At 52.2% G+C, this 18,042-nt stretch overlaps 1 protein-coding gene across 1 annotated transcript; it reads right to left on the reverse strand.

The window, feature by feature from the left end:
- Nucleotides 1-681: 681 nt before the first annotated feature.
- On the reverse strand, nucleotides 682-16,226 carry COL9A2 (collagen, type IX, alpha 2). The gene is made up of 32 exons (XM_006867588.1): nucleotides 16,155-16,226; nucleotides 14,557-14,631; nucleotides 13,211-13,246; nucleotides 13,049-13,111; nucleotides 11,945-11,998; nucleotides 11,793-11,828; nucleotides 11,676-11,699; nucleotides 11,325-11,378; nucleotides 10,952-11,005; nucleotides 10,809-10,856; nucleotides 10,563-10,619; nucleotides 10,425-10,478; nucleotides 10,053-10,106; nucleotides 9,652-9,705; nucleotides 9,470-9,523; nucleotides 9,287-9,340; nucleotides 7,844-7,897; nucleotides 7,290-7,343; nucleotides 7,021-7,074; nucleotides 6,030-6,074; nucleotides 5,625-5,678; nucleotides 4,989-5,042; nucleotides 4,655-4,708; nucleotides 4,495-4,566; nucleotides 4,263-4,298; nucleotides 4,136-4,180; nucleotides 4,006-4,038; nucleotides 3,713-3,859; nucleotides 3,361-3,415; nucleotides 2,874-3,062; nucleotides 1,371-1,448; nucleotides 682-975 (listed from the first exon to the last, which is right to left on the reverse strand). Exons 1-32 carry the CDS (start codon nucleotides 16,224-16,226, stop codon nucleotides 776-778), a joined length of 2,067 nt encoding a protein of 688 aa, XP_006867650.1. The 3' UTR covers nucleotides 682-775.
- Nucleotides 16,227-18,042: the final 1,816 nt, after the last annotated feature.

Genomic DNA, 18,042 nt, shown 5'->3' on the forward strand with positions numbered 1-18,042 from the left:
AGCTCCTGTCTCAAGGCCAGCACACAGTGGATGTGGAAATTCATTGCCTCTCAAGTGCTAGGCCCTGGCAGGACATTGAGGACGCTATACTGAGATGATGAGGATCCCATTGGGCCCTGGCCACAGGCTCAGAATGCATTTTCCCAATGAAGACCCAGGACCAATCCCAGCCCCAATCCACCGGAATTTAAGCCTGACAACTCACATCCTGGTTTATACCCAAGTAGGGGGCTTTTATTTACAGAAATGCTTGAGTGGAACTGGGGAAGGGGGTCAGTGGGTAGTGCCATAAAGAGAAGGGAGATGGGTGTTTAAATACTCAGGTGGGAGGTAGAGAGGAAGTAGTGGAGCAGGCCTGAAGATGGCTACCTCAGGGTAGACACCCATCAGCTGTCCTCTAGTAAGTCCAGGGGTCGGGACAGGGCCAGGAACTGGCAAAAACCTCAAGGACAAGATTGTTGGTGGGATGATGCCGATTAAGGAGACATTTGGTAACATCCGAGTGGTGTTCTGAGAAGGAAAGCCACCTTATTTTTCTCTTTGGTGCTTCAACTCTCAGTGACACATGCTCTGGCTTTTCACTCTGATGCCTTTCCTCCCTTTCCCCCATGCTTTCATGCTTTAGAATGTCCTTTTCCTAAAAACTCCTGGATTCTAGATAGAAGGTCCTAGGAAAACGAATTTCCTGGGCTGGAGGGTGGGGTGCACATCCACCCAGAGGGGACCTGGTTCTTTCTCTCCAGCATGCCCAGCAGGCTCTATCCCAGCCTGATGCTCATGGCCCTTTGATGGATCCTGGCTCCGTTAGGCGGGCAGAGGCGTAGGCTGAGGCTCCAAGGCAGGCTGCAGGCTCACAGAAGCCAGGCAGCCCCACAGGGCCTGGCAGGCCTGGGTGGCCCATCTCTCCTGGAGCCCCTGGGGATCCTCGATCTCCATCCTTGCCATTGATTGCCTGGCCAGCCCGGCCAGGGAGGCCTGTGTCAAGGGAGAAGGTCAAGATATCAGGGCCTCCTCCAGTCTCTGACTAGAATTCTTAAGTCTCATATTTCAGTTGGGGAAAATGAGACCAAGGACCCCATAGAAAGAAGGGACTGCCCCAGCCCTGAGAAGTTCTATGAGTCATGTATGATTATCCATTACTCCCAACTCAGTGAGCCCTGTGAGAAGAGGACCTTCCCTGTCCTCCATGAAGCAGACCCTGGTGCATCCCAGGAAGTTCTTAGAACCTTAAGGTTCATGGTACTCCAGAGAGATGAAAAGCTGGCTATGTAGGACTGAGCTGGCTGCCATGAAGGGACCCAGGTGTCCATGGGTCATCAGATCCCACAGCCAGAGGGCAGAATTGCAGCTGGGCAGGACCAAGGTCTTACCTGGGATCCCCGGGGGCCCAGGCATCCCAGGATGTCCACGTCCCATGTCTCCTCGATCACCTTTCTCTCCGCGTTTTCCTGCAGAGAAAGAAGGGTGCCTTGATTTTTCATAATTGGAAGATGGCTTTCCTACTTTGCGATTTAATTTCTGTTTCACACACAAAACAATTATCCCTGTCTTATGCAGATTAAAGCACTCAGCTGCTAACCAAAAGGTCAGTGATTTGAACTCACCTTGGGAGAAAGATGTGGCAATCTGCTTCTATAAAACTTCTCAGCCTTGGGAACGCTATGGGCAATTCTACTCTGTCCTATGGGGTCACTGTGAGTCAAAGCACTGGGTTTGCTTAGGGGTTTTGTGCTATTTTACAATAGAGAAGCTAGAAATGGCTATGTAGGACCAGTTAAATACATAAAGTCCAAGACATTGGACAGAAGATTGCAGTTGTTAAAGGTTGTTACAGGAGTGTCTAATAATAACGCCAGTCCCAACCAGTTGCCATGAAATCAATTCTGATTCATGGTGACCATGTGTATCAGAGTGGAACTGTGCTCCATAGAACGGCTAACTTTCTGGAAGTAGACTAGCAGGCCTTTCTTCTGAGGTTTCCCTGGGAAAGCGTGAACCTCCAACTTTAACATTATCAGCCATGTGCATTAAATGTTAGCACAACCGGGACCCCAAATAATAATTGATGTTTTCAGGTGTCATCGAGTTTGTTTTGACTCCTGGCAACCTGATACACAACAGGATGGAACGCACTTGGTTCTGCACCATCCTCACAATCAGTTATGTTTGAGCCCAGTGATGCAGCTACTATATCAATCCATCTTGTTGAGGGTCTTCCTCTTTTTTTGTTGACCCTTAGCTTTACCAAGCACGATGGCCTTTTCCAGGGACTGATTCCTCCTGACTGTATGTCCAAACTGTGCGAGATGAAGTCTTGCTATCCTCATGGAGCATTCTGGCTGCATTTTCTTCCAAGACAGATGTGTTTGTTCTTCTGGTAGTCCAAATAATAATAGCTAACATTTATTATGTGCCAAGTAGTGAACCAGGAACTTTATGGAAATAACCTCTAAATAGAATCCCCAATATGATGCTATTAATATCCCTACTTTACAGATGATAAATCTAAGGAGATTCAGAGGCAACTTGTCCAAGGTCCACAATGGGAAACTGGTAGGTCTGGGACTCCAGAGCTTTTCCTCTTCACTACTTAGCTAACCTGCCTCCTCTCCGCTAGAACATGGAAAGATGTTTATGAGGTAACATTAAGTCAAAAAGCCAAAAAAAAACAACAACCCAAACCTATGTTAGAAAATACTCTGCTACTTAACAAGAAAGCCTAAGAGTAGTTCATGAAAAAGCTGGTTGAGGGGAAATGGGGGTAAAGTGTCTTGTGTGTCTTCCTGGGATACAGTCGCCAGCCTGAAGCCACAGAAGCCTTTGGCCAATCCCCACAGCCCAGCTCCCTCTACACCGCAGAACAGCATACTCACCCTTGGGCCCGGTGTTGCCAATCTGACCCACGGCTCCTACAATGCCAGGGATTCCCCGAGGGCCAGGATGCCCATGAGGTCCCTGATTGCCTGGGTACCCAGGAGGCCCTGGGGGCCCTGGGGGCCCCATCATTCCCGTTGCACCCAGGGCTTCCCGCTTGGCACTCACAGCTACCTCTGCCAGTTGCTCTGGAAAGGAGGGGGTTAGAGAGTTCTGTGAGATGTTAAACTGAGAGAGGCAGAGCATCTTCACAGCCCCTGCCCCCGCAGAAAGCTCATGCAAGCTTCCCCTTCCTCAGGCTCTGTTTCACTGAAGTCAGAGGTCCAGAGAGGGCTGGGATTTATTCAAGGTCCCCTAGCCACTTGGAGGCAGAGCTGGGAGGAACACCCAGGGCTCTTGACACTCTGGTCAGGGAACAAGGCCACAGGGAGGGGCTCCTGAAGATGGAGATGCCCTGAAATTGGCTGTGGGGTGGGATAAGGGCACCTTGCAGCATCTTCAGTACCACGTCCACGATGTGCTGGTCACTGGCATCTCGACCCTGAGAGCAGAGGGGTCTTTCAGCAAGAAAGCAAGCCCTGAGCTGCCTGCCAGGGCTAACCACTCCTGCATCCTGTGAGCCTCTCCTGCTCCCATCAGAGAGCAGGGTCCTCACAGGAAGTACTTGTCAGTATCCCTCCTGCTGCACCCAGACCTTCATCTCTGATCAGGGCCTTGGAATCAAGCTCAGAGAAGCCCGCCCGCCCATTTCAGGGACTTCCTAGTCTTTGGGGAATAAACAGCACCCCTAAAGACATTTTCTAAGTAGGAGAATCCCCCTTCCCAGGGGTCAACTCACCGCCACGCCCTGTCTCCCAGGAAGTCCAGGCACGCCTCTGTCACCAGCCAGTCCTCGAGGGCCAGGGAGCCCCGGGTAGCCCTGCACCCCTGGGGCACCTGCATCCCCACTGGGCCCAGGATAGCCTGGTTCTCCACGGACTCCTTGCTGCCCGGGCAGAGGGAAGAGGGGTACTCAGGTATGGGGTGCAGGGTGGAAGAAGCAGGGAGATGTAGCTGTGATGCCAGGAGAGGAGGGGATCCCAGGGCAGGGCCGAGGGAAGGGGAGGGCTACTACCGAAGGGCAGGACTCACCTGTCCCTTGGGTCCCGGCTCGCCAGACTCCCCCTGTAGACAAAGTAACCACAGTCACAAAGTGATGGCCAGGGTCGCCCCTCCCCCCCCCACCGTTGCTCCCCAGCCCACCTCAACGTAGCCCACCCACCTTCTCGCCTTTCTCTCCTGGGAGGCCGGCTACACCTGGATCACCCTGCCAGGAGAGAACAGGTTAGTGCAGCTTGTTGGGGACATGGAGAGTTGACAGCATGGGACAGAGGAAGTGCTGTACTCACCACTCCACCGCGGGGGCCAGTCTTCCCGGGAGAGCCCTGCAGAAAAGGGGAGTTAAGGGTATGGGGTCCCCCACCCTACCCCAGGCATCCCCACCTGACCAGAGCCCTGGGTCCCCTAGAGGGTAAATTGTTTCATGAAGATTTGGAACTTCTCAAGAAGGGGCTAACTGAGCTCTAGACTCCCCTCCTCCAGCTCTGAGTCTGAGAGGTTCTTTCAGGCCCCATTTGATACCTTATCTCCCTTGATGCCTGGTAAGCCTTGGGGCCCTGGAATTCCAGGTGATCCCTGCTCTCCTTTTGGGCCCTGAGGAGAAATCAGAGGAATAAATCAAAAGAGGCACCCAGATATGATGATCCCTACTCCACCCCTACTTCAGTAGGCCTCAGCTCACCGGCCGACCTTGAGGACCTGGCTGCCCCACTGGCCCCCTTTCACCCTGGTCACCCTGAAATGGAAAGAAAGAGTCATGGACAGGCAATCAGCAGGGGCGGCCAGGCCCTGGACGCTGTGTAGTCGGGCTGCCCTCCACTCCTGCCATCACTAGCATAAAGGTCTTTGACTCCATTTCACAGACCAACAAAGTGAGACACAGGCTAAGGAGGTCTCACATGGACTAGGAGGGAATGAGCAGGTGCTGGAGCCAGGGAGAAGATCCAGATCTTGGATTCAGCAGTGCCAGTTGCTGCAAAGTACCCCAGGGAAGGACCACTGTGCCAGGCACTTACCTTCTGCCCCATGATGCCTTGGGGACCAATTTCTCCTCGAGGCCCTGGCTCTCCCTGGGGGACAAAGAAAGTGGAGTAAACACTAGTCCTGTCAGGACCCTACCTTGAACACCTGGTTAGCCTTAATTCCCATGTTCTATATTCTCAGGTCCCTGTCTTTTCCTTCAAGAACTCAAAACAATTTTAATGAGTTGTCATGTGATCATTTATTTAACGTCTGTCTCTTTCACTGAAGTGTACACTCCATGTGAACAGGAGACTATGTCTATCTCGGTATCTAACACAGTTGTAGGTGTTTGGTGAATGCTTATAGAATGAATAAATGAATGACTGTTGGATTCTCAGCCCCAATCAGCTTGGCCATTTGGGGACGCCATACCCGGATAGAACCAGCTCCACCCTCATGACACTATACACAGGAAAACTGGGGAGGGGGAAGCTCAGAGAGGAGAAGGGAGTATTGCTTGGCTAATGGGTCAGTGCAGAGTCCAGACTAGGACACCTAGGACACCTCCCAAGCTAGGACACTACCCCCTGACCTTACCCTGACCATGTGCTGAGAGAACCATTCAGGGTCCTCAGGCATGGGATGGCCAAAGCAAGAGCCCTGTGTCAGTGGAGTGGGCAGTCACTTACCTCCTTCCCAGGGGGACCAGAGAATCCCGGGAGGCCCTGCTGGCCTGGCGCACCCTATAGGAAAACATAGTTCTAAGGTGGGTCTGGGTCGCACAGTCAGGCCTGTGGCCTTGGGGAAGTCCAGTGTACCCTAAACAGACTCGACCAACTGAATCAGGGAGAAGGTGTTCTTGGTTGTGGTCTCTGGACTCTACTGAATTTCTATACCATTTGGTCTCCACTGAGGTGGGCTAGCAGAGGGGTAGGGGCTATTTAGACCCAAGAGGCAGTCTCCAGGTTGAATAACTGAGCATTGCATGAGGCCTGGGGCTTTCAGTCTTTAAGTCATGGCCCTGATTCCTGTCTGTCTCTAGGCTCCCTTGCTCAAATGGGACCAATTCTGCCCCCAATTTGGGGTCACCTCACCTTGTCTCCAGGGCCCCCTTTAGTTCCAGGCTGGCCTGGCACACCCTGCAGAAAGAAACTGACATCAGTTCCTGTCCCAGCACGAGGCCCCTGTACACTGGCTGCTTTGTCTCCCACCCCTAATTGCCATTTCCCCACCTTGGAGCAAATAAAGAAGGCTAAGTTATGGCATCATAAAGTTGACTATGCCCTCCACCCCTGACTTCCTGAGCCCAAGTGGGAGAGAAGTAGCATAAAGAGAGGCCTGCCTATCAGAGCCTGTGGTCCACAGGGAGAAGATGAGTACATGTATGTGCTCCCAGGCACACAGGTTCATACATGCACATGTAAGTGCCTCCAGGAACACAGTCTGTACATGAGCATATAAGTAAACTTCAGCCATTCAGTATTCCTGGCAAGGAGGGCAAGAGGACCCCCACGCTAGGTTCTTAGAAGGTATAGGATGGAGGTATGTCTGAAAGGTGAAAAGGCAGAGATAGGAAAGCCGTTTGAATCTGAGAGACCAGCAAAAACAAAAGCCTAGAGGGAGAAAAGCCACAGCACTTTGGGGGACGTGTGGAGAAGAGAGAAGACTTAGAAGGGCAGTTGCTGATGAAGCAGGAAGAGAAGGTTGGAGTCAGAATTGATAGTTCTTGAATACCAAGGTGAGCTGTAAGAACAGAGTGCATATTTTTCCTATCACTTAATGTGCCTCAGGTACTCAAGAACTATTTACCCAATGACGAGACTGAATGACTTTTCTGGAGGCACTGACTGGTGAGCTAAAGAAGATGCTTTAGCAGAGAAATGATCAGTTTCTACTTAGGCAGCATGAAAGATTGGAATAGTTAAATCAACTGTCCAAAGGATGAGATTTAAACCAGGTTGAAATGTTAACCTCATCAGCCGCTCATGCCATAGTAGGGAGTTGAACAGGAATGCCTGAGCCCTTTGAGGCCAGAGAGAGCAACTCACCTGTGGGGCAGGACCTGTGGCTTCATCAAATACTCACCGCTAGACCCTGGTGACCTGGGTTTCCTGGCCGTCCAGCCAGTCCTGCACTGCCCTGGAGAGATAAAGAGCCAGAGGCCCCAATTACAGCTCCAACCAGAGGACCTATGGCTTTCACCCATGTGCAAATAGGAAACTGAGGCCGGTTTGACACTCCTGAGGATCCCAGGCTCCTAGGCCTATAGGAGCAGGATGATGAGGTTCAGGGTCCTGATTGAGTGGGGGGTGTCTTGACCTTTACCCCAATTCCACCAGTAGCCCCACTCCTACCTTCATGCCAGGCATGCCGGGGGTCCCATCCTTGCCATCAATGCCCGGTGGACCCTGCTCAGGAGACAAGATTAGGGGACCTCACAATGGGAATATCCTGGGGTCAGTCACCCACTCATGTGATAGTAAGTCTGCTCATCTTGGGAAAGCCTACCAGTCAACTGGGTGAGGGGAGCTGAAGTAGAAGTGGGATGTTAGGGATGAACCCTGTGTTGGTGATAAATTTCCCAGATTGCTGCAAGCTTCCATCCCCATACACCATCACCCCTGTTTCACAGAGAGCAAAAGGCATGTCCTGAGGTCACAGAGCCAACCTGCCTGCAACAGATTCCCAGGCTCCCCTAAGAGGAGGTGTGAACAAAGCTGACTGCACTCTGCTCTGCCCTCTGTGGTACTACTGTAGGATAAGTACTGGACTGCTAAACGAGAGGTCAGTGGTTCAAACCCACCAGCGGCTCCTCAGAAAGCTTATAGAACATCACTGAGTCAGAACCGACTCAATGGCACTTAACACCAACAGCCCTCTGTCATGTGGGCCTGGGCCTCATACTTACAGTTGCTCCTTTAGGGCCTGTTATTCCCTGAGTTCCTTGCACACCTTGGCTGCCCTGCAAAATAGATAGAGATCAGGTCCCTTCCACACACGGAGCCCCTGCTGGCTGTTCAGAGAGGTGGAGAACTAAATAGTGATCTCTGGGTTTCAGGGTCCTACTGCACAGGCCACACTGTGCAGGGCCTGGAGAGGGGCCCACGAAAGTCCTTTCTGCCCGGGAATCAGGAGAAGAGAGTAGAGGTCAATTGGGCTGGGGCCGGGGTAGGGATGGAAGCCAGCATTCTCTGGGACCCTGGCCAATGCCCTAAATGCCACTCATGTCAGGAGACACAACAACCCACTATGATGTGTGAACGTTGTTTGGGTCTTGATTTGAGCAAGAACTGTAAAAAGATATATATTTTTTGAGATAATTGGGGGAATAAATAAACCCAAACTTGTGTTTGTTGTTTTTGCTGCCACGGAGTCGATTTGAACTCATAGTAGCCCCACGTTACAGAGGAGACGTGCTCTAGGGGTTTTCTTGACTGTTCTCTGTATGAAAGCAGATTAACAGGTCTTTCTCCCCAGGAGCTGCTGGGCGACTCTGAACCACCAACCTTTTGGTTAGCAGCAGAATGCTTAACTGTTTGAGACAATAGGGCTCCTGACTGGTTGGTAATTAGATGAAGATAAGAAGAAATAATTGTTAATTTTATTAGGTATAATAATGATATTGTGATTATGTAAGAAAAAGGCCTTGTTTTTTAGAGATACATTGAGAAGTACCTCAGGGTAAAATGACATGACATTAAGGATTTGTTTAAAAGATGTGAGCAAAACAGTAACAACAAAATGAAGGCAGGAAGGGATGGAAGAAGCCAGCATGGTGGACTGTTACTACTGGAATCTAGGAGACAGGCAGGTGAGGATTCATTACCTACTAGCAGTTGTCAGGAGGGAGCAATCTTTAGAGAAGGACATGATGCTTAGTAAACTAGAGGGTCAGCCAAAAAGAGGAAGACCCCCAAAAAGATGGGATCCAGACTAAATCCCATTAACCTTATGAATGATTTGCTGGAATCTCATTGTCTGGTTCCAGTGACCGTGGGACAAGATCCCATGGCCTTTCCCAAAGTCTGAATTTGGCCAGCAATTGGATGAACATGGAGGAACAAGGGGTATCGGGGCTGATGGGGCTGAATGAGCAGGCTGAGCATTTGGCATAGACACTCCTCCCTGGTAGTGTTCCCTGATGCACAGACACAGAGAGTCTCTCTCCTCTCTCTCTCAATCTCTCTCTCTCTCTTTCTCACTCTCTCTCTCTCTCTCTCTCACACACACACACACACACACACACACACACACACACACACACACACGAAGGATCTGCTTTGTGAGGAGCTGAGTCCTTCCCAGTCCTCTCCTGGGGCCCTGACTGGACATGGAGTGGCTCAGGACTCACCACATCTCCCTTCTCTCCTGCTCGGCCTGGGGGCCCCCGTGGCCCTTCCTCACCCTGGCAAGGACAGACAAAAATCCAGGTTATGTGGCTCAGAGAGAGCTGCACTCACTTTGCAATTCCAGGACCCCAGACTGGAGGAGGTGGGGAGGGTGGTGGTGGTGGACTGGGCAGGAGCAGACTTACCGGGGACCCAGCAGAACCAACGGAGCCCACCATGCCTTTGTACCCCTGAGGACCCTGGGGAGAGGAGAGGGTTGCAGGTCAGTCCTAACTGGACCCCAGTAGTCAAGTGACCTCTAACCCCAGATGAATGATAAGTGACCCCAGAGGTCATGGCAGCTCTTTCAGGATATCCCCAGACTTACCGTCTCTCCCTTAGATCCCTCCATGCCCGGGTAGCCCCTGATGCCCTGGGGACCCTGTCAAGACAGAAAAGTGACAGTCATGGTGATTAGAAGACCCACTCATGGTGACCCACTCATGGTATTTCTCTGACACACCTCCCCTCCTTCCTCCATCTTCACAATGCCCCTGTGAAGCAGGCAGCAGTGTCCCTATACACACATGAGACACTGAGGCTCAGAGCTGGGATGGGACTTACCACGTTCCTCAACTGGGTCTTCTGACAGCCTGGGTCCTGTCCCCTCATTTCTGACATTCAGCCCCTCTCCCCACCCAGAGACACTCCCAACTGGGCAAGTGAATGCATCCAGAAGGACACTCCGGAAGACAGAGAGGAGGGCCTCAGTGGGGAGGTGGTCCTTACCGGCGGTCCAGGAATGCCTTGCTCTCCAGAGGCACCCACATCTCCCTTGGGACCCTAAGGGACAGCAATGAGCTGTCAGAGAGGCAGGTGAATGGACAGACAGATATACAGACAGCCAAGATACCATCCTCTTTCCCCACCAAAAGTATCCTAGGAACCACACAGTCTCATGTTACAGATGGGGAAACTGAGGCTCAGCAAGGAGAAACGACTTTCTTGGCACAATGACCTGGAACGTAGACTCCTGCCTCCCTGTTCAAGGCTCTGTCTCCAGTGGCCCACAGGGAAAGGCAGAAGAACAAAGGAGGGGGAGACTCTTGTAGGACCTTCTCCACATACCCTCCCTCCCATAGCCTTCTGCTGAACACTCACTGGCTTCCCCTGATGGCCAGGATCTCCCAGAGCCCCACGCTTGCCTGGATGCCCCTGAAGGGAAGGAGAGAAAACAGGGTGAGGCCCACTCCCAGTCACCTGCTCCACCTTCCCAAGTCTCAGGCCATGAGTGCTCACCTTCACTCCCTGTAGCCCTTGGGGACCTTTCACACCCGCAGGACAGTTGGTTGGACACTGAAAAGAAAATCCCACAGGTCTAGTCACTGGTCAGCCCCAAGAAGGAAGGGCAGTACTCTCAGAACAACTTCCTGCCAACTCCTGAACTCTCCTCCACCCCACTTGGCTGAACCCATCCTGCTGACCCTATCTCCAACTGACCCACCCTTCCCCTACATTAATCCCACCCCAGGCCCTGTCTCTTACCAGGAAATCTGCGCTGCCTTCGAGGCCATTGACGGTTCCTGGGCGGCCCTGAGTGGAGATGTAAGTGGATGGAGCCTGATGTTACCCTTCCCCACTCAGGTTTATGCCAAAGATCCTTCTTCCTCAGGACTGAGGACACTTACCGGTTTCCCAGGGGGTCCCGGAGGTCCGGCTGGTCCCTCTGGTCCAGGATCACCCTGGAAACAGGAAGGACCAAAATCATATCCCCTTCTAGCCCTCAAGGTCAGTTCTGCCCCCTGCTCCCATTCCTGCCACTGCCCAGCCCTCCTGACAGTTGAAATCTTGTAGAAATCCAGGGCTGATTGGCAGGGCATGGTTCCAGTCCTTGGTCTCCCTGAAAGGCCTACTGCAGAGTAAGTTACCAGGTAGGGCTTCTGTTTCAGACATGGGGGAGCTCCCTGGTGGCCTAGGAATTCCCTGGAGTGAGAGTACCTCAGCTAGCCAGCTTGGAGGTGGGGACAAAGTAGTATGAGCAGAGACATAGTTGGGACTCACTTTGGGGCCTGGGATTCCAATCTCACCAGGGAGGCCAACAGGTCCAACTGGTCCCTAGGGAGGAGCAAAGACACTGATGACTGGGATGTCACACTAGACCTGAAGGAATGGGCAGCAAAGAGCACCAAAGTCCCCTTCTCCACTTTTATTTTGTGACCAACCCCCCGAGAGACTGGCTGATTTGGGCTTTAAGAACCGGAGAGTTCGAGACCATAGATAGGCCCAGGGTAGGCTGGATGAGGATGTCTGACAAATCTGCTCATCCCCCACAGAATCACAATATGCTGCTAGCCCCGAAAGATATTCTGTCCCCTCCTTCCCTGGAACCCTGTCCCATCCCTGAGGACTCACAGGAGGTCCAGCGAAGCCAGGGCCCTGTAACAGAAAGAAGGGAAGGGTTCACAGCTTCCCCTCAGACTGTCCCCTTCCCACAAAGGGTCCCTCAAAGTCCTTGAGAGGTATACTTACTGGAAGGCCAGGGGGACCTGGGAGACCAGGCTGGCCCTGCAGGAACAATGGAAGGGGTTCAGAAGGTGGGTCCCTGCTCCTCTTCATTGAAGCCCCTCCTGATCTTTGGTCCTAGACTGACCATGCTGAAGCCCAGCTGACTACTTATTTACCTTGACTCCGGGGATTCCCAGGGGACCAGGCTCCCCCTTGGCTCCGGTTAAACCCTGTGAAAAGAGTAGATAGGATCAATGAGGGGCATACCTGCTCTCTGGTAGGACACACTCACCACAGGCCCATGGGCCTTTCCTAGGTGGGCCTAGTCCCCCTTTTTCTACACTCCATCCTCAACACCACCCCTTCCCTTCCCCCAGATCCCACAGGGAGGCAGGACAAGCTTATCATTTTCTGAAAGATGAGAAACCAAGGTCAGAAACTTGCCATAGCCCAGGCCTCATGTCTCCCAGTTTCAGAGTCCTTGACATAGATCAGCCTGCCCTTGGCAGCGTTTTCTGACTATTAGTTTTCTCATCTGCAAAATGGGCTAATCAGGCTTACCTTTCTGAATAGATGCTAGAACCACTGTGCTAGTTTGTAGGAAGCAATCAATACGCTTTGTAAACTTTGCAGAGTGTGGGTGAGTCACCACCCCAGTCTCACCTCCTGAATCAACATGGCTGAGGCAACTCACGGAGGCCTCTACTTCTGGCCAGTTTTCACTGATTGACCCCCGTGTAGCCCCCAATCAGATGGGGGTCCCAGTGCCCTGGGACAGGCTGTATCCAAGAGCCTGTGACCTTGGGGGACCCTGGGAGACCTGTGAGATCTTACGCTTAGTGATATTTCTCTCTTGGGTTGTTCCTGAGATGAGAGATGGGGGTACAAGAGGGTGGTAGGAGATGAGGGAGACCCTGGGAATGGGCACAGGGGCAGCCCCACCCAGAGTATTCAGTCAGATGCTTGGAGGCCAGAAATGTGAGCTTGAGTCCTGCTCACACAGGACAATCCTGCACCCTACAGAAACCAAAGACCGCCCTCTTGACCTTCATTTGCATGTGGCTCAATGCTTCTGGTGTATGTGTAAGGTTCTGGGGAGGTCACAGGTCCTATGAAGGTGAAGGAGGCTCACAGCTAAGGGTCTGAGGATTCTCCATGCTGCTGACCAGCTCTGAACTGATCAGTGAAGATGCCAGTACCCAAAGATCCCATACCCCAGGCACTGAAAGTCAGTGAGTGGTCCTCTATCTAACCTGCCCTTCCAACACTCCAGTACTCACGTCAATCCCAGGTTTCCCATCTGGCCCATCTGGTCCTGGTTTGCCAGGCTCCCCTTTAGGTCCCTTGAAAACAGGTGGAACAAACATTAAAGGAGGACAAGAATGGAAGGATTAAAGGTCAGTGTAGGGGGGGTTGTGGAGGGAGGAGGGAAAAGCACTCACCAGAAGGCCAGGTTTTCCAGGAGGCCCTTTGTCTCCCTGCAAGATAAGAGTTGGTGAAACAACATTCTACACCTCATGCTACCCCAAGTGGGCACACAAAGGCCCTGGCTGTCCAGTTTCAAATGTTTCTCTTCTCACTCTGTTCTCTATTCTGTCCTGGGCTCCTTCAACCTTACACTTTTTAGGAAAATATTCCCCTTCTCCTAAAAAAGTAATCATAGGTAGATTGAGACTAACCCCAGCCAGGCAGAACAATGTGGAATCAACATTCAAGTGGGTTTTAGACAACTGATGTTGGTAAGATATAGTTAGGGCACTTGCAAATGGGTCTGTGGGCTCCAAGTTACCCTCAGGAGTTGGGGCCTCTTGGATTTGGGCAAGTGTGGGAAAAGCCTGTGGTTTTCTGAGGAATTCGGAGAGGTGGCAAGTTAGGACTGTGGCTCTATTCTGGATTGTGGATCAGAAAAACAAGGGGCTGGGGCAGGGTTCAAGGACTAAGGGGCTTTGGCCCTGTGAGGGAGTTTGGAATTTGGGGACCCATGATGGAGCTTGGGGACTTGCGAGAGGACATGGAGTTTGGGGGCAGATTCAATCTGCTCCCAATGCAGGAAGAACATCTTCCCCCTGTGACAAAAGACCTTAGTGGAGTGCAGGCAGAGCTGTGGAGTCAGATGTAGCCCCCAAGAGGCCTCTAGGCATTTCAGAGCCTGAGGCAGCCAGAAAGTCTGGCCTGAGCCCAGCCCCAGCATCCTGTGTTGGGGGGTTGGGGGCACTAGGTTGAATAGAAGTCTGTCTGGTCTGGTAAACATCGAGTTTACCTCCTGTGGACGTCTTCAGAATGAGGTATTAACCCTCACCATGCTATGGAGAGCAGATTATAGCCTCAACTGTTTCTAAATCGGGAAGAAAAAAGCCAAGGGAAGAGACAAGAGTCTGACCCCAGCTGATCGGCCTTCTGGCCAAGGTTCCCAAGCTCCCTAAGGAAGCGTCCAAGCATGCTAGGGACTGGAATAAGGATTAAGGCGTCTCTACCTCCAATACACGGGAGGGAGAGGAAGAGAGGGGTATATGGATACTCGGAGAGCTGTGGCCAGCAGGCGGAACAGCAGCTCCTTGTCCGCAGGCTGCTGTAACAGACTCCTATTAGGCAGCTCAAGGATGGTTTGAGGTTTTTGCTGAACAAACGGGTTCCTTGTAGTGCGGGCAGGCGCCGCCTATTGGCGACAAGGGGTATTGCGCCTCCAGTCCCCAAGTCTTCATACCCATCCCCGTCTCCCCACCCCCACCCCGTGGCTCACAAAGCTGCTCTTTGTAGGCGGCCTCCCTCCCCCTCCCATCAGACTCACGTCGATGCCGTCTGATCCAGGCACTCCCGGCGGTCCCGGGGGTCCGGGGGGTCCTGGTTCTCCGGGCGGACCTCTCTGAAAACATACACAGGGTGATTCCTCAAACAACGCAACAACAGGGTAGTTGCTGCAAGCAACCCACGAGCAGGATTCCAGGGGTGCAGCTTCCCCAGATAGAACTCGGCAGGGAGCTGTAGGATAAGCACTCGACTGCTAACTGCCAAGGTAGGCGTTTCAAACCCACGGGCCCATCCTCAGAAACCCTTAAATACTACTGTGTACCAGGTACTGTTGAGGAACCAGGCTCAGAAATATTAAAGGGCCCACACAGGAGCCCAGTTGGCTCTTTGTAGGCAGCCTTCCTCTCCCTCCCATCAGGCTCCCGTCCTGCTAACCACAAAGTCGGTGGTTCAAACCCACCAGCTGCTTCCTTATAGAAATATGAGGTTGTCTGCTCACGTAACAATTTACTCTTGTAAACCCTATATGGAATCACTGTGACTCAGAATAGATTTGGTTTGGGTTTATGGTCTTAGAAACGTTGGAGGTTCTGTTCCACTCAGAGGCACTTTGGAAGAAAGGATTGGCATCTACTTCTGAAAAACCAGCCGTTGAATGTCCTGTGGAGCACAGTTTTACTCTGACACACACAGGGTGGCCATGAGTCTGCCAGAGGCTGGCAAGTGAAACGAGAAATGGTCACAGAGAGTAAATGATGGAGCCAGTATTCCGTCCTAGGTGGGACTACTATTTTCAGTGTACGGTGTTGCCCCTTTTGCTGTTGTGGTGGGAATAGATGGAGATGTTCTTTCAAATTAATCACAGATGGTACGGAGGGTGGTGCCTAGTATCATCAGCGAATGTAGTCCTTATTACCACTTTTAAATGAAGCAGAGGTAGATACGGTGAGTAGCCACCTCTCCCATCCCTTCCTGCCCTCTTCCACCAAGTGGGGCGGACACCCGTGCTGTTTTCCCAGCCTGTGCGCCCCTCCACAGCACCCCCATCCTCCCCGATTTAGTCAAAGGTTCTGCGCTCTTCTCAGGCCGGGAAGTGCCAGACTGGCGACCCGAAGGCAAGCTGCCACCCGCATACAGTCCCAAACAGAGCGGGACCCGGTTCTTCCAGTACGCTCGCGTCTGGTTAGTCCTCGAAAGTCAGATACCCGCGCGCGAAGCCGTCACCCGCGACCTGGAGCGGGCTCGGCGTCTGGCTGGAGCCGGCGGGGGCGGAGGCTTGGGAGCCCCGTGAATGGGTACCATTGTCTCCCCCGCCACCTGGGGATCTCTTGGCTGCCAGGACCGGACGCCAACCCCTGTCCCATGCGGCCTGTCCCAAGCCAGGCCGAGCATCTCCGGGCAGGGTACCCCCTGGTTCTCCGGCTCACCCAATACCTTCTCGGAGCCCGGGCATGCACCATAGATTCCCCACAGAGGAGACCTGCGAGGTGGGATTATCCCAAGCTACCCACTTGGTTTAAGAGGTGTCAGTAGAGAGTGGGAGACAGGCAGAGCCCTTCACCTAACTCCTGGGTCCTGGGCTCCGGACCCCAGACTTGCACCCTGGACGTCGGCTGAGGGGGTGGTCCCTGGACTTACAATCTGTGCCATGGCGAGTCCGAGCACCTGGAGGAGAACCAGGAGGCTGTGGGGGGTGGCCGCAGCGGCCATTGCGGGTCCGAGGGAGGGCGGCCGCCGGTCCACTCTCGCACCGACGGGTAGAGGCTGCGGCGCTGGCTTCTTTCGGACACTGAGGGCCAGGCCTCCCGAATATGCCGCGGGGCGGGGCGGGCTAGGGGCTGGCGGGCCTGTCACCTGAGATGGCCAGAGGGAGGGGGAGGCCGGCGCCCTCCGCCCAGCTCCGCCCACCCTCCATCCTCTCTCTCTTCTTTCCCGAATCACGGTGTGTAGATCTCTGAGGGGCACTAGAGGTCCAGGACAGAAACCTTCATTCCATTTCTTTGAGAGAAGGCAGAGTAGATCAGGGTTCCCCTCTAAGCCTGACTTCCAGGACACATCAAGTATACCTCGGGCCTGTAAGTTCCTACCGGGATCAGTCCTGGGCCCACTCAGAGCAGTTCTTGGATTCTGCAGACCTTGTAGGAGGGTGTGCTCAGTGGCCATTCACCTGCTCACCTTACCATAGGCTCCTTCCTTTCTACACATCAACACACTAAGGCCTCAACCATATTAAAACATATCAAAGCCCTTCCTGGATGGAAGGTATTCTGAACACCCTGCCCTACTCTCCCTTCGCTGCCGGACGCTTTACGGTAGATGTCTGCACTCCACCTCTAAACTTCCTCATCTCCCTGCTTCGGTTCCAGTTGGGAGATCTGTCACCAGTCCTCCTGACAGTCCCTCTTCGAAGTTGCCTTCTGCCATCTGGCCCATCTCTTTCTTCTGTTGCCCTTTTTTTCTCTGCTGCTCCTTACTCATTCTTCTTGCTTAGCTTCTCTGAGTGAAGCGATTTCCTCTATGTTCAGAGCAGCAACCACCACCTTACTCACCAGGGTTTTCCAAACCTACCTGTCTGTCCAGGCTAGTTTCTCTCCATGGTCGTTTGCCTGTCCTTTCATTCACTCAAGCAATATTGGTAAAGTATTTCGAAATCTGACTTTGACAAAAAAATCAAAACTAAACCCATTGTGGTAGAATCTATTCTGACTCACAGAGATCCTACAGGACAGTATAGAATAGCATCACAGGATTTCTAAGGGTGCAATCTTTATGGAAGCAGATTATCACATCTTTGTCTCTTGGAGTTGCTGGTGGGTTCGAACTGCTGACCTTTCCATTAGCAGACAGGTGCTTTAGCCATTGCACCACCAGGACTCCTACTCAGTGACCACAGACAGCTAAAATGATTTCTTTGTTTCGCATTTGTAAAATGAAATATAATAGTAATCTTTGTTGTACAGGGTTTTTTAAAAGTAAGGATTGAATGAACTATTTCTATGCAAATACTGCCATGCTATACAGTTTTTGCAATGTATGCTATGTGAGTTATATTTGTGTGCATATTCTTTATATGGGCACATGATACAGCAAAAATATATGGTAATGCCTAACCCAGTACCAGCACGCAGTAGGTGCTAGATAAATTTTGCTTCCATCGTGATGTATTGAAGACTCTCGGATTACTAGGCCTGTGCCCAATGGGGAAAGCTGGCCACAAGCAGAGCTGCTAAAACAGTCAAGGAGATTATACTCTGGAATCTAGAAAGCCCAGTCACATTAGGCAGTTTAGCAAAGGGCTTTGGGCTTTGAAAGGTGATCTGAACTGAATTTGGAAGAAAGGGCTAAAGAAAACTGAGTTACTCTGCCTAACAGAGTGAGGAAGAATTTGGAAATTAAAAATAAAAAAAGTTTTGTTGGTGGGTGCTTTTGAGTTGGTTCTGGTTCATAGCACAAGAGAAGGAAACACTGCCTGGCCCCACGCCAACCTAGCAATTGTTTCTGTTTGAATCCACTACTGTTGCCATAG

Source organism: Chrysochloris asiatica, unplaced genomic scaffold (assembly GCF_000296735.1).
Source record: "Chrysochloris asiatica unplaced genomic scaffold, ChrAsi1.0 scaffold00106, whole genome shotgun sequence".
In the NCBI taxonomy this organism is placed as follows: Eukaryota; Metazoa; Chordata; class Mammalia; order Afrosoricida; family Chrysochloridae; genus Chrysochloris; species Chrysochloris asiatica.